Source organism: Nothobranchius furzeri, chromosome 15 (genome assembly GCF_043380555.1).
Source record: "Nothobranchius furzeri strain GRZ-AD chromosome 15, NfurGRZ-RIMD1, whole genome shotgun sequence".
Lineage (NCBI taxonomy): Eukaryota > Metazoa > Chordata > Actinopteri > Cyprinodontiformes > Nothobranchiidae > Nothobranchius > Nothobranchius furzeri.
In genome coordinates, this window is record NC_091755.1 from 24,149,101 (window position 1) to 24,165,498 (window position 16,398).

At 41.2% G+C, this 16,398-nt stretch overlaps 2 protein-coding genes across 2 annotated transcripts; both read right to left on the bottom strand.

Annotated features, from left to right (window-relative positions):
- Positions 1-1,810: 1,810 nt before the first annotated feature.
- Positions 1,811-9,221, bottom strand: tktb (transketolase b). Its single transcript, XM_054735933.2, has 14 exons — positions 8,994-9,221; positions 7,283-7,400; positions 7,095-7,208; positions 6,913-7,010; positions 5,887-6,078; positions 5,399-5,526; positions 5,106-5,302; positions 4,812-4,976; positions 4,583-4,739; positions 4,372-4,502; positions 4,220-4,303; positions 4,022-4,118; positions 2,717-2,836; positions 1,811-2,496 (listed from the first exon to the last, which is right to left on the bottom strand). The coding sequence occupies exons 1-14, from the start codon at positions 9,098-9,100 to the stop codon at positions 2,324-2,326; spliced, it is 1,881 nt and encodes a 626-aa protein (XP_054591908.1). The 5' UTR covers positions 9,101-9,221; the 3' UTR covers positions 1,811-2,323.
- Positions 9,222-9,694: 473 nt separating this feature from the next.
- On the bottom strand, positions 9,695-16,395 carry lrrc23 (leucine rich repeat containing 23). Its single transcript, XM_054735938.2, is given in 9 exon segments — positions 9,695-9,847; positions 10,632-10,836; positions 14,830-14,966; positions 15,037-15,103; positions 15,105-15,159; positions 15,295-15,439; positions 15,529-15,649; positions 15,739-15,827; positions 16,119-16,395. Coding segments are annotated over 9 exon segments (912 nt in total). The 5' UTR covers positions 16,191-16,395; the 3' UTR covers positions 9,695-9,826.
- Between the last annotated feature and the right edge of the window lie 3 nt (positions 16,396-16,398).

A 16,398-nucleotide genomic window follows, 5' to 3' on the forward strand; every position in this document is an offset into this window, starting at 1 on the left:
AGCAACAAGTGGAAAGACCTGTTGTTTATTCTTCTTTTCAAAGACACACTTAGCAAAGGTGGAAAAGAGAATAAACAGAAGCATGTTCTACACATCAGCAATATAAATCCCCTCTTGTTGTTTTAATCAGAGCATCTTCTTATACCTCATCCAATGAGAAGCCGGACTGGTGGACAGTTCAGGTCAGGTCCCATCTTGTTTGACCCTTAGCACCTACATCTGAAAGCAAACATGAACCTGACAAGGCCATATCTGTGCACGCATGCTGTTCGTGAGCTGCAGAGTGTGTGTTTCCTCGCACTCACACTGTGGCTCCAGGCTGAAAGTGGAGCCAAGATGGGATTTTCACTGTGGGGTGAAACATGTTGACAACACCTCTTTTTTCATACCAAACACATGCATTTGTATTAAAATGGCCCCAAAGCATTTTTTTGTTTGTTTTGTTTTGTTTTTTTTAGTTCCACCATCACAAAAACAAAAGGATCACATTCATTTATGAGGAGATCTGTGGCCATGTTCTTTATTTTTCCACATATGAAGTACAGCTGTTGGGACCGAGATGACAAGCGTGTTCCAAATGGCACGCTGGACAACGTAGCACTCAACACTGAAAACCCCTGTGGTTCTGACGTGCTCCTCCAAGACAAACAGCGATGAGTCCAAAGGTGATTCATTTAAATCCTAACAGTAACGTGTGGTAATCCACAGATTACATCCAACACCTTAACCTCAGGCTGATGGCAGCACGGAGCATCAGGAGTGATGCTGACGCCGGTGCTGTCTGTGGACCAGAACCTTTATTGATCTGTGTTGACAGAAGGAGTGGGATGCACTTCACACGTCGATCTTTACACAAGCACAACAATGATCTCACATCAACTATTTCCACGTAGATCTTGTTTCAGATTAATTTCATTTACTAGCTTATTAGTTACTTTGAATTAACTAAAAAGGACAGTTTAGTCTTGCTCCTCTGACCTGAGGCTGTTCAATCTTCTGCCTGAAGGAAAGACCCATTTTTAAACATCTTCTAGAGAAGGGAGGCTTTGAGCAGAACCACATCTCTCACCATCATCACACAATGATGTGATGGTAAATTTCCTTTTAAAATTTAATACTCTGTATAAAATTACTCATGAGCCTAATAAAACATACTGCTGCAAATTCTTACGAAATTCTCTGCTTTTTATGATCAGGCAATTTAAAATGTTTTATATTTACTGCATGAGATGTATTGTGTTTTAATATTTTCTCAGAATTTTGGTTTTCTGAAGGAGTTCCACTGGGAGGGAATGTTTTATGCTTTGTTTTGCAGGGAGGAGCTGGAGAGGGAAGTCTGGGTTCCTGCGCCTAACTACTGCAAGTCAATTTTGGAAAAGAAAAAAAAAAGATGGAAGAACCGATGAGCCTAATACTAAATTTGATATTAGCTACATAAACTCAGTGGTGCAAAGGATGAATTTATATAACGGTGTTTTCCATTGTTGACAATTTAACACCTAATCAGGTTTACAAATAGCATCATAAACCCGACTGAACCAAGTTGAACATTTAAAGGGTTTTGGAGCAAGACAAAGCTATAAATCAACATTTAAATACTCGGTTTCTGTGATACTATGCGGAAATGAGAGCAAAGAATCTATTTGACCATTAAATGTAAATTAAGTTTTACTCAAGACAAAGTACAGGGATCAACGGATCCCCCATATCTAGTAAAATGCAAATAAATGTGTCAAATCTTTACTGTAAAACATTTTATATCAGAAACCATGAATCCCAGAATCCCACATGTAAAGAAAACACAAAGAAAGGCAGTCAGATATTTTTATTTGCACACTGAGGCGATAGACGGTTGCCTTAAACAGCAGGAAGACTGACGCTTGAATCAAGAACCAGGGAGGAATGTTTTTCCACATAAATGAAAAGATCTGGCATTAAAGGCAGTTCTATACATCTACAGAAGAGATCTAGAACATTTCAAAACCAGTAACGGCACCGAAGGAGGAATACTCGCTGGGGGACAGTGATGTTTGCTGAAAGTCTGAAAAAACAGCAGAAGTTATGACCAGATAGGAAATCAAAATGTTAACATTTTACAGTGTTCAGTGACTTTTTGGTCTGTGAATCTAAAAACAACAGGAATGTGGGGAAATGTGAGCCAGAACGTACATAGAGATATTCACTGCACTCTTACACAGCAACCCAGGGTTAGTGAACATCCCATTCAAAGCCACAGGATGGCAGCAGCGAGGCTAGGTTTTAGAAAGTGTGGCAGGTAGATGGAAACAGGTTATGAAGAAAGCATGAAGATGAAAAGCAGTTCTTAATTAGCAAAGGTCTGGCGGACTGCGTTAACGATGTGCTTAGCACTGATGCCAAAAACATCCAGGAGCTCCTGGGGCTTCCCACTGCGGGGAACGCCGGACACCGCCAGCCGGGTCACAACTATTCCGGGCTCACATCCCACTGCAGACAGCACTGCTTCACCAAGACCACCTGGACAAAAATACTCCAGCCTTAAACTCAGTTTCAGCATCTTTTAGAAAAGCTACTGGCAGCTGACGGGACGAAGCGTTTCTTTTAATGTCTGAAAAAAACAAAAATCTGCTTTTGTTAAGCCTAAAATCTGTCTGCATCTACGACTACCAACATAACTATAAAGCCTTGTGGCAAAGAAGGGGACGGTTAAAAACATGCTACAAGAGAAGAACCTTACCCTCCTTGTAGTGGTCCTCCACGGTGATGACGTGTCCTCCTGTTTTTCTGGCATGGCTCAAGATGGTGGCAGCATCCAGAGGCTTGATGGTGAATGGGTCGATTACACAGATGTTCTTTCCTGTGAGAAATCATGAGGGAATTCCTTTCAGGTTCATAATAAGCCACTCTACCCTGTTTAGTCAAATACAAGCCCCCACAGTGCGGGACAGAAATTGAGTCTACTACGGAAGTGAAATAAATTGCAGTTCCACCCTCATCCACTAGGGGCTGGTGTCAGAAGTGAGCAAATCCTCATAGACTCCCATGTTAAAAATGCCAATTTCACAGCAGAAATAAATATGTTTACAGCCTGGTACCAAAATATGTTTTTGGTTTAATAGATCTAGTTTACACTCATGACAACTCTGAGGGGGGTGAATTTTTTTCTCACTCTTCTGTTTAAATGTATTAAAAGCCTAAAATTCTGTATAATTAATGAGCATCAGACCCACGTGACCACAGAGCTAGCACCGGGGAAAGGCATCAGCCTGAGCCTGAGCCTCGCCTGAAAACTGTTCCATCATTTTAAGTCTCTCAACTTAGTTGTAGCGTTTGTGCGTTCTTTTTTGGATGTTTTTTGTGCAATTGTTGGACAAAATGACTTGCTGTGGCATTAATTGCACTAATAGAGCGTAAAAGGAGTCTCCACTTCATTTTTTTCGGTAAGTAAAATTATATTTATGTATTTTAGGTCACTGCCGAGCTGAGCTTAGATTTTAACATGTACTGTTTAACCATGAAATTTAAATGTAATAGGGTAAAACCCAGTGCATTTAACATAATGCTGCACTTTAGAAAATGGGTTGAAATATAACATGTTGGTGGAGCTGGGTTCCGACTATCAGCTTGTGGAGATCTTGGGAGACAGATGTTTTCCACCCGGTTTTACCCAGCGGTCAGCCCGGCGTATCTCTGACTCAGAAGCTCTGGTGTTGTGCACAGTTAACTCCGGTTGTAGCTAGGTTGCTACCTCCGTTAGCTTAGCTCCCACCTCTGCGTTAGCTTCAGGTTAGCTTGTAGCTAGTTTGACCGGGTGTCGTCAGTTTATCCCAGCCTTACAGCCCCACCCTCAGCTCTACCTCTTCCCTTTTGTGGAATTGTCTGGGCTTGACGGAACCTGTGACACGGTCAAAATGGCGGTGGTGGCCACCTCCCATTTAGCCTCAAAAATGTGTTATTGGAGCCTATGGAAATGAATTGTCCAGTATATATGCCGATGGTCAAACAACACTATGTACACTCAAACAGAACAGCGTGGGTCTACCTTCACTTTGGAGAATCTTATGAGCAGCCAGAGCTTCATGCAGAGTAACACCAGCTCCAATCACAGTCGCCACATCACTATCAGACTCACACACCACCTGGAAAACAGCCCATTTAGTCATTTAGAGGAGAAACTAAAGAGGATTTAAATTTTACTCCTCATACATATAAAGAATATTTGAATTAGAGAAGTGATTACCTTGGCTATGCCCAGTTCAAACTTCTCATCAGGAGAGTAGATCACCGCTGTGTCGGGTCTGCTGGTACGAATGAAACAGATTCCCTAAAAGTAAAGTAGAGCATGAGTTTACGGAGGATGTTTACTGGGCAATCCCGAAGCAAGACTCCGACCTTTGTGTTGGCAGACAGCTCGACGGCCCTCTCAGTGGACACCGCATCACTCGGATAAAACACAGTACATGTGGGGATGGCGCGGAACATTGCCAAGTCCTCGAGGGCCATCTGGGATGGACCGTCCTCACCTGGAGGCAGGACAGGACCAGTGAAGGAGAAAAAAGGGCACATTTATAAATCATGTAAAGGATTCCAGCTTAAAGCTCACCAATCGAGACTCCACAGTGAGATCCCACGAGGTTGACGTTGGACTGGGAGATGGCTCCCATACGGATCTGGTCATAGGCTCTGGAGAAGAAAGCAGCAAAGGTGCTGGCAAATGCCACTGTCCGGTCTCGAGTGGCACAGCCAATGGCCACGCCCACCTGTGATTATCAAACACACTTTTAGACAGGGTCGGTCTAAATGACTGAGCTCAAATGGACACAGTCATTTACCATGTTCTGTTCAGCGATGAAACACTCAATGTAGCGGTCAGGGCAGGATTTCTTAAAAAGTTCAGAGAAGGTAGAGTTTTTGGTGTCTCCATCTAAAGCCACCACCCTCTTGCTTGCCTGCCCCAGTCGAGCCAGTGCAATGCCATACGCCCGCCTGGTTGACATCTGAAGAGGAGGAGAGGTGGTCAGAGGTTTAAAGTTATAAACTAATCTAGGAAGGCATTGCAAATAAGAAAACGATGAACAAAACACATTTACACAAATGTTTTTGGCAATAAAGGCTCCTTGCAGTACCTTATCTCCCTTCTTGTACTCTGGGGGTGAAGGCAGGGAGATGGGGCTCAGGTCAGCTGGTGCTAGATCCTCATTGGGCAGGTGAGGACACAAGGTCTTGTTGGGGACCTGGATCCGAGACTGCAGGTCCTTCAGGACGTCATCCAGCTTGTCCTTTGGGATAGGCTTTCCATGCCAGTTATCTTGATCTTCAATGTCTACAGTCAGAGAAATGAATATGTCTCATTATTCAAATTTTTAAAACACATTTGGAAAAGGTGTAAGCAATATAAAATATGAGTATAAACACCTACTTTTGAGTCCTCTCCCCTTAAACGTCTTGGCAACGATACAGGTGGGTTTATCTTTGACCTGCTGAGCCTGCCAGAAAGCTTTGCACAGCTCCTCCACATCATGTCCATCCACAACATACGTGTTCCACCTACAGATTTAATACCAGCCATTAATAAAAACTACCAACCCTAGACAAGAATACTCATTGGAACAAGTCTGTTAACAAACAAGCATATTAACTAGGAAGCAAGCAAAGGTCAAGGGTCAGGGATAATTCATGGAGACAGACAAGAAATTTCACAACCTCTACAAACAGCTTTTGAAATGCGACTGTGGCCACGTTTATTTAACCCATTCTGTCCCGACACATCGGTTTTTAACAGACCAGATATGACATTACAGGTTTGTGCAACTTTGGTTATGCATTTAAAAACATCAATGATTAATGAGGACCAACATAAACAAATGTTTTCTTATAGAATACAAGAAGTTGTTTGACATCACAGACCCAAAGGCTTCACAGCGCTTGCGGTAGACCTCCATGTCGTGCTGCAGAGGGGCAGCCTGACTCTGACCAAGGCGATTGACATCCATGATGGCCACAAGGTTGTCCAACTTGTAGTAGGAAGCAAACGCCATGGCTTCCCAAACCGATCCCTCGGAGCACTCTCCATCACCCATCATGCAGTACACACGGTAGCTGCAGTGGTGAAACGAGAGGGAGGTGTAAGGAATAAGTATTGTGGTTTAAAAGTGGCCAATATGACATTTAAATGAATATGCAACTCTTTATGAATGGAATCTTAATTTGTGAAATTGTAACTAAAGATTTAGGTTTGAAAAACAAGAAGGTGGGTAAATGAGCGACAGCTGGAATAGCAAAGTCTTAAACTTTTGCATTGTTCTATTGCAGAAGCATCTGGTCTTTAAATGTGTGTTCGCTCATTTAATCAATACATTTGGTCTCTTGTAGGAATTATTGCCTTGTAAGTCATATTCTGGGGGAAACAAAGCTCTGGTGCACTAGTTTCAGTAACTAGAAATGAGCCTGATCAGAACTGAGCTTCAGGCAAAATGATTCGGAGTCTTATTTCCTGATATTTGGACATCTAGCCTCTGATTGGTTAACAGCAACACGACTCTACCACTGACTGCTCTGCAACATGGATGTTTTAACTCCACAAATAACGAGTCTGGAGGAGTTCTGCTGTGTGGTAGAATTGCTAATGCTAACAGTTAGCTTCTTCTAGCAGAGACGGAAATAATAAAGAATAAGAAATAATAAAAAAATGATTTTTCAGTGGACCACATCTTTTCTATTAATGCCAGTGTTGAGCAACACTATTGAGAAACAAAGGATCAATATAGCTGCATTGATATTTAACCACACTGAAGTGTATCTGAAAAAATTTAATTAAACATATTTCTGTCTCCTGCTGATTCATATTCAAAGAAGTTTCAGGTGATTTTACATTGCAGATTTAGATATTTAGAAGTTTTTAGTGATTTTCCACTAGTTTGGATACATACTGACCTGGATTTGTCAAAGTATTTGCCGGTGTAGGCCATCCCACAAGCAGCACCAAGACCCTGTCCGAGGGATCCTGTGGCCACGTCAACAAACTCCAGTTTCTGTGTTCCCATAACATAGATTAGAAAGTTCCTATAACACAGATTAGAAAAGGTAGAAAGAAAAACACTCAAGTTCAGACTTACTGGGGTGGGATGCCCCTCCAGGTCACAGTCAATCTTGCGAAGGTTTATAAGATCAGATTCTTTCACAAAGCCTGCTTCAGCCCAGACAGCATAGAGGACCGGTGCAGCATGACCCTGATGACGAAAATGGCTTTTCAGTAAGCTGACAAAAAACAGGAGGGGAATTTTTTCTTTCAACGAAAACCAACCTTGGAGAGCACAAAGCGGTCGTTACACTGGTTACGAGGATCATCTGCCTTATAGCGCATGGCGTTGAAGAAGAGAACGGACATGAGCTCTGCTGCACTGCAGCATGACGTGGGGTGGCTGAGACAAAGAGTAGGTCAGTTAATAAAAAGTGAGTGCAAACATAAACACATTAGTTAATAAATACAAAACATGCACATGCATACATGTGCATTCAGAACTCGTGTTTTTTAAGATCACATGGCAACCTGCAACCTGCCAAAAACACAAAAGTTTTACAACTTATGTATTTGAGTAAAAAAATAAAATAAAAACTCTTATTGGGATTTGAAACATCACCCACAGTCAACAGCTTGTTAATTTTTAACAACCACCTCAGGTTACCACACTTGGGTCTTCAGATTAGAAGGTAAGCAGGTTTGTGAAACGGTTAGTTGCTGCAAATGCTTTGAAGAATTGTAATCAACACTTTGGAAATCCAAAATGACCCAACAGAGCTCAGCTTCCCTTTGTGGTTAGGTGACAACTTGTACCTTTACAACCATGCTGCAAACAAGTGGTTACTATAAACATACACATCAGTTACTGTTGAGCTTGATTTAAGAAAACAAAAGACCCGATCATTGATTTACCACGTGTCCTCATGCTGAGAGATAACCTGATGGAAAACAAAAGGTGACAGAAGAGTTCAGATTATTTGATTGGTGCAAAGTTCCACCTCAGTGAGAAAGGAAGTGATGGAAATCAACTGTAGAAAGTCTCATTTAGTCCAGATCTCTTTGAGCCTCAGAAAATCAGATTTCCATCATTTCTTTGTTGGTAAAAAAAAGTTAAACTGGTTTAACAGCTGGCCTTTTGTTTGGGTCAACCATAAGATGTCGACTTTCCAAAGATGCACTAAATATATTTAAACTGTAAATAATTAGTGTGGGGAAAATTATGTTGCTTTTGCCAGCATCCGATATGTATTCAAAGCCATGATGATGAAGCGGTTAATGTTCCTAAAAGAGAAGGTAACCAAATGGTTAAACACAACTTGACTCGCCCCTACTAGTTAAACTAACTTGGACATGATGATACTTGTGATGGAACCAAGAACTGCAACCAACAGGAGTGATCACAACAACTGCAAGCACCATTCATTGTGGAATGTGCATTTCTGTTTGGGCCAATCCTTAAAAACACTATAACTAGAACACTAGAAGAGCAAAGGCCGCGCGCGCGCACACGCGCACACACAGTTGCTTTGGTGGAAAAGAGAAAAACATTTATATTTGTTTGACCTTAAGGCTGAATTGCGTGTTTGAGCTTTAAACTTGAAAATAACTTTTTCTTTGAAGTTTAACAAGTTTTCATTCATTGAGGCCAAAGAAAAACTAAAGGATAAGGCTCCCAAGACTACCACGACCACGTGACCTTTTTGATAAATAATAGTAATTTGGCTACTAATGGCTACTTTAGTTACCTCATGAACCACGCACACGTATAATACATATTACATGCATAAGTAAACACTCACGTGTTCTCGTTATACCCATGATTTGGCCCTCGCGCTAACCAGCTAACTCATCGTGTGAGCTTTAATCTGCAGCACGTGCAGGCCGGCCCTGCAGGGAGCTCGTGCGTACTCTGGCCGCTACATTTTCGTGTTTAATTTATATCCGAGTGGATTTGACTACTTCCTGCGACTGTGTGCAGCTCTGGGAGACCTACCCGGAGTTGGAGGCGCATGTTGCTTTGATGGAGTTGATCCGTAGCTTGTTGGCAATGTCTTTCAGACCCTGCAGGGTCTTCTCGTCGGGTTTGTGGTAGCCAGACATGGTCTCTGGGAGGATGACGGCGGAGTTGGCTTAAAAGACAGCAGAGGTTGATTGAACCGGAGTCGTAGGCCCTTAGCTAACCGACTACTGTCAAGTACGAGTGGGGAGGAGGAATGACAGGGTGAGGAGAGGAGGCTGGTCCGCTTCTTCCTGTCCAATCACAGCCTTGGAGGAAGAGAAGTGGCGCGTGTTGCGTTAAGGATGCAGCTGATTTCACAAGCTGTTTCAGTTCAGTCTGAGTTTTTTCTGCTTCTGCTTTATTGTAAAGCTCACAAAATCCCCAGACTACACCAGTAACAAGAAAATATAAATTATTCGTACTCTCAATGTCCCATAAAAGGTTTATATGTGTTGATTACACACACTGTTCCTTTAAATCTGTAGTTGGATGGCTGCCAACAGGGAAGTACTCAGATTTTGTGCTCTCATTCTTACGCAGTAAAAAAAACTTCCCACAATAAAAGTTTCTGTTTCAGTGATCCTTCAATCACCACTCACAAGACATGTTACATTCAATGAATCAATCGGGAAAAAATGATGAAACTGTTTTATTGTTAGCTGTAGAATGAAGACTAAAATATTTTAAACAAAAAAAATAGGTAAAATATTTCCTAGGAAGATCACAAAGTTCCTCCTTTACGGAGTGAAGTCCTGCTTCTTCAGAAACGTTCAGGCCAACACGTCCTTATTCACCCATCTTTCGAAATCTTACCGCTGAGGTGTTTCCTATTCTTGAAGTTCCTGAAACTAGATAAATATATTTGTTATAGAAAAGAAAAGGTAACACTTTACAATAAGTGTCCCTTTAGTAACATTACTTAGTGCAATATTAAGCATTATTAAACAAAGGGTCCCTTTATTAACATGACTTAGCGCATTATTAATAATTAATAAACAAAGGGTCCCTTTATTAACATTGCAGTCATTGGTAACTAAAGTGTCCTTAAGGTTAGGACAAAGGGCCAAAAGGGGAGGTTGTCTGCTCATTACTGCATTACAAAATATGGTTAAGTAGTTGTTAACATTTTATTTAATAGTTTATTAATGCTTAATGATGCACTAAGTAACATTAATAAAGGGAATATTATTGTAAAGTGTCACACACACACACACACACACACACACACACACACACACACACACACACACACACACACACACACACACACAATCTTGTATTTCTATCCATATTAGGACTTTGTATTGACTTCCATTCATTTTAGTAACAGCATTTATGCTTAACCCAAACCCTTACCCTAACCAGTGTATTCCTAAACCTAGCTGTAACAAAAACTCAATTCACATTTTACTTCTAAACCTCACCCCTAAGCCTAAAACAGGGGCCCGCCGTATTAGGACCGGGTTTTGGTCCTAACAAGGCCCATCAGTCTTCAGAAGATTAGTGAATATACCGGTTTTGGTACTAATTAGAATAGTTGTACAAGTACGTACACACACACACACACGCACGCACGCACACACACACACACACACACACACACACAATCAATACTGTTTGTTTTTTTTTTACCCTGAATTCCTCTTGTGCTTGACTTCTCTCCTCGGGGGTGACAGGGTCTTTGTCAAGTCGCTGCAGCTGTGGCATTAGCTTCAGCACTTCCAGGTGGTAGCCTGGCATTCCCGCCAGCAGATTTCCAGTAAGGACTACAGCTCGCAGGGTTTGTGACACATGGCAGAGGCTTTGCAGGGCCTCAGCATCAGACAGTGCATTGTCTCTGAAAGAAGAAAGATAGAGACTTAGCAGTCTGGGACAGTGCCGTGCAGAGACCTTTGACGGGGCGGGTGCTCAAAGTAAAAAAAGGGGCACTTATAGAGCAATCCAATAAGTTAGAAAATTCAGATAATGAGACCCTTGGGTTCAAACAACATAATAAAAATATATAAATTAGTGTCATTAGTGTTAATGTTAGTTCATAAATAATAGTTTTAGTTTTTAAAGCTGACTTGTATCTAGAGATGTTACAACCACATTTTTGCCCCTGATCCGAGTCCAAGTTGTTTGATTTTTGATTATCTTCCAATACCGAGTCCTGTTCTGATACCAGGTGGTGATGCAACGCATTATAAAAGAAGAAAGAAGTCGTCCTTCTGTCTGTATTTGTCATTTTGTTATTTTAGCCTGAAAAGATCACTCATTCAGGAAGTACATTCAACAGAAATCAAGATACTGTATTGCTATTGCACAGGTGTACAACCAAAGATATTTTGTGCTTACTAAAGACAGCTCTAGTAAGAGGTAGTAAAATATATGCAACCACAGAGACTTATCCATTGTGATCTACAGCTATGTTAGCTGAGATCTTTTTCCTGTTAGTAGGAAATTCTTGATCCCATTCCATGATCTCACTGAACTTAACACTAAACATGAGAGCTCTGCTACCAACCTAACAACACCCTTTAGACAAAGGCACCATCATCACATACGTGGCAGGAGTCTCAGAGAAACTTAGAAGAATCTTCTCCAAACACAACATCCCGGTAAAATTTATACCCAACAACACCCTCAGACAGAACCTGGTCCATCCAGAAGACAAAACACCCAAACAGAAGCTCAGTGGGGTCGTTTATGCAGTCCAGTGTAGGAGCACTGTCCAGATGTTTACATTAGAGAAACTAAACAACAATTACACAAGAACATAACACAACACAGGAGAGCCACCTCTTCAGGTCAAAACTCTGCAGTCCACCTTCACCTGAAGGACAAGGGACACACCTTTGAAGATGACAAAGTCCACATTCTGGACAGAGAAAATAGATGATTTGAGAGAGGAGTAAAATAAGCTATCTATGTCAAAACGTGAAAACCCCACTTTAAATAGGGGCGGGGCTTAGATTTCACCTTTCCAGAACCAATAATGCAGCTTTGGTCAAGGTCAAGGTCAATTTTACTTACAGAGCGCATTTACAGCAGCAAAGCTACACCAAAGCGCTGTACAAGGTAAAACAAAAAAAGATACAACAAATCAACAATAAAAACCTAAAATAAGATGAGCACACAACAGTCACAATCTGTGATAAAAACTGTTAAAAACTATTAAGATGCTCAAGTCAACCTGCATTAAAAGCCAAATCAAAAATTGCATCTTAAGAAGGGATTTAAAATGGTCTAGATTCTGTGTGGTCCTGATGTTGAGAGGTAGCTTGTTCCACAGTTTGGGCCCAACCACAGAGAACGCTCTGTTGCAGCGAGTCTTGTGGCGGGTTTTTGGAACTGTTAAAAGAGCTCGAGAGCTGGACCTCATGGTTCTGGCAGGGACGTAAGCGGACAGCAGCTCAGAGATGTAAACTGGGGCCAGGCCATGAAGGGATTTAAAAACAAAAAGTAAAATTTTGAAACGGATCCTGTAAGAGACAGGAAGCCAATGGAGAGAGGCCAGAACCGGGGTTATGTGATCCCGCTTGCTGGTTCCAGTCAGCAAGCGGGCCGCTGCATTTTGGACCAGCTGAAGTCGGTGTGGGGAGGACTGGTCCAGGCCAGAATACAGGGAGTCGCAGTAGTCCAATCGGCAAGACCGAACAGGTGGATGACATGTTCGAGGACATTAGCAGGAAGGTATGGCTTCACCTTTGCTATCTGCCTTAAATGATAAAAACCTGATTGGACCACTGCACTCACCTGTCTGTAAAGATTAAAAGAACCGTCTAAAAACACACCAAGGTTTTTAACACAGGCTTTTAGAAAACCAGAACAAGGACAAAGAGGACCAACAGCGTTGTTTAAAAGATTAGAACTTTTTTTGAATCTCATTCAGTTTCAGTCTAGGTCACATCTTCCTGCATCTAATAAACACGATGACTCACCATCAATAGAGGCTAATGACTCATCAGGAGATGGAGAGGTGGGGTACTCAGAGTAGTTTCTGCTCTTTAAATAACAACAGACAGCTACAGCTTATGAGCTTGACTCTCCCATGTTCCAGTTAGAACTGACAAAGCTCCGCAGAGGAGAAGTGAAATGTTTTAAAGAAACCAAAGAAGTCCAGTTGCCTTCATCTGAACTGTTTGGAGTAATAGTCAATAATAAAAAATACTTAATAAAGTAATAAAATGTATATAATTATGCTCACATTCACTTTTACCATCTCTTTGTGGGAGGCGGAAAATTTATCATGTTTAACCCTCTTATGACCATAAATATAACAAGTATTTTTTTTGTTTATGGCTTTAAAATTGTAATAAAAGTGTAAAATGTTTGTAACTCTGCTCCTGTTTTCAGAACAACCTCAGCTTTCAGTGTCTGGTTTGTATTTAGTGTTTATGTTTATTAAAGTCTGTAAAACTGCAGCTTAAATGAAAAAAAAACAGATTCGAATTTTCTTTACATTTATTACTAAACAGGAACTTCAAAATGACTTGAGCAAACTATGTCAAAAGAACTACCGGTATTTAAATTCAGAACTGTGTTGCAAACACTCAGAAAACAGTGTGACACCTGACCTCATGTTAACCAGTTTAATGACTGCAGCCTGTCTGTGACCACAGGTCTACGCTCTGGTCCAGAGAACGGGATACAGTAAAATAAATACTAGGTATCATAAAATAACACTCATGGGCTACTTCACAGCTGTAGCTACATTTCTACCAGCATTATGAAGATCAATAAGCAGATAAAAGGTTAAATGTAAATATTTCATTACAAAAAGTCAACTAATAAAATTCTGCACTGATAACATTATATTTTCAGCTAAATAAATATTTATTGTACGTATAAATAATGCTGGAATGAAGCTGAATCATTTAGTAAACAGTTGAGTGTTCCAATAAAAACCAGTGTGACTTTAATCTGTCCCTCCTCATGTCACCATCTACAGAAACAGCCTTCTGGGACACCTGACCCACCAGGTGGATTTTATTTGTGGCGTTTCCATAACTTTATAAAAGCTGATGATGAAGATGATCAGATCATCTCCTCCTTTCGGTTCTCGCCCTCCCGTCGCGGTTCGCTATGTTTCTTTCTGTGACGCTACAAAGCTGGTTTCCTTCTAACAGCGATTTTTGGAGTAACATGAATAACATCATGTAATAACTCGTTGGAAAGCTCGTTTTATGTACTTTTAGAAACCGTTTGAATTATTTTTATTCGATTAGTAATTCAGAAGTTATGACCCGGAGAATCTAGAGTGAGACATTGATTCTTTGAGTTTCTGCAACACTTCAGGAGAAGTCTCTCTCGTGTCTCATTTTCTGTCCCAGACATGCAGCTACCTGACTCTGCTCCACACACACTAACCACGGACTCAAACGCACGTAAACAAAAGCTCTGATATTAAAATCTATCCAGCTGACGTGAAGCAGGCAGAAAAAAAACTTACAGGTAGATGAACGCAGACTCCTGTCCGCAGGGAAAACACCGGTCTGTCGTCTCAACAAGGTAGAGCGACAGTAAGGACAACCAATCACACGTTAGTATGACGCGGCAGAGCCAATCAGTGAGTTTGTAGGCGGGTCTAAGGGAAAATAGCCTTCAGCTTGAGGCGGCTGCCTCCGCATGGTCCTAGTGCCCGAATGTAACACAGTATAACAGTTTTGTACAGTAAAATCTGACGAACGACCGGAAAAAGGGCACTTTGGGCACTTCGGACAAAAGGGGCAGGGTCTCAAGCACCCTCCGCACCCCCCTCTGCACGTGCCTGGTCTGGGATGACCAATACATCTATGTAATACTTTTTTTAATGTTTCATAGGTTGGGTCACAATGCAACTGTACACCTGACATTGAGGTACTGAAGACTCTTCAAGCAGGGACTGAGACCATCCAAAGATTCAAGCTGGTTGTCTCGAAGATGAAGAATTGTGAGACGCTCCAGCTTTTCCAAACCCTCAAGGCGAGTGATAACATTTTGGGCCTTAGAGAGAAAAGTAAATAAGTGATGGCATGCACTCTTTACACTTTTTGTTTTTAAGTGTTTTCATTACCATATATAATTTGCGCAAGTTTGGAAGGTTAATGCCTTTGGTAGTTTCCAACTTGTTTCCCAAGAGACACCAGGTTGGTAAAGTTGTCACTCTGAAAATTATTCAGTAGCTGAATGCTGTTTCCTGTGAGAGATGTTTCAAAATTTTGCATCAGTTGATTTGCAAATATATTAAGCTCCACAAATTTAAATAAATAATGTTGAGGACAATGAGGTCAAATAGAAAAGTCAGTGATCAGATGTGTTTTCAATGAGCAACCTGTAAGATTGAGGCTTTCCAAGGCAGCAGGCCCAACCAGGCCATCTAGGTCTGTTACCCTGTTTGCTGCTATACTCAGCCACTGCAGGAAGGGAAACCCAGCAAAGGGTTGCCCCTTAAAAGATGCCGCCGCATTTTTGTCAACCTGCAAACAAATAGCATTTAAGATTTATAACCAGTAATGCTACTGCTGGCTTGCACACAAAAATGTTCTTTTCTAAATGAAAGGTCTACCTTGAGCCAAAGCAAATGATCCTGAGCTGCCAGAGGAGAAAGATCAGTAAGGTTGTTGTTGGTCAGGTCCAGAAAGCGTATGTGGCTATACCTGCTGATTACCGATACGTCACTCAGTGAGCTGAGGAGTACGAAGACGAGAAAACACTTGTTTAGAAATCATCTCCGTGTGTGAACTTATGGTTTCTAGACATAGCTTTGACTTCTTACTTGTTGGGAAGGTCCAGTCTGACGAAAGTATATCCATTTCCTATCCGCCACAGTAACGAGAGCCTCTCATGGATGTCATCTTTCGTTAACTGTGAAAATTTTATCAGTGAAAAAACGAGAAATGTATTCATGTAGGCTAGTTTTCTATACGGTTATGAGAGACCAAGATTACTGGACTAATCTGAAGTTGCATTTTGTAGAATTTGACACTAGAAATAGTTTATAAATGGTCCTATTTTAATCAATGAAATATTACACTAGGGTAAAGAAAGCAAATGTTTCCTTTACTAAACTCTCCAGGTTTACTTTTACCTTGCAGTTAGCCAAAGCAGCTTACGCTGCATTTTAAATAATACACCTCATTTTACTCATTTTCTTACCTCTCTTACAGCGTTAGCTTCATCCTCTCCCTCCACATCCGACAGGTCTCCATTGACATCCATTTCGGACATCCTGGGCAGTTAGCTTTGACAAAAAGGAGCCAACAACCAACTTGATACACACCCAAATGTTTCAGCAATCACTAATAGCTTCTAACCAAAAACAAGTACACAATCACCAGTTACATTAGCTCAATGTTTTATTTGACAGCTAGCTTCTATGCTAAATGAGTGTTTGCTAAAGTTACCATAGAAACCTGGCAGGGATGCCATAAAACTC

Coding starts and splice junctions, on each gene's coding strand:
- tktb (XM_054735933.2), bottom strand. CDS start 9,100: ATGTCTGGCTACCACAAACCCGACGAGAAGACCCTGCAGGGTCTGAAA. Junction 7,209..7,282: donor ACCGCTTTGTGCTCTCCAAG/GTTGGTTTTCGT, acceptor TTTCGTCATCAG/GGTCATGCTGCACCGGTCCT. Junction 4,740..4,811: donor TCATCGCTGAACAGAACATG/GTAAATGACTGT, acceptor TGATAATCACAG/GTGGGCGTGGCCATTGGCTG.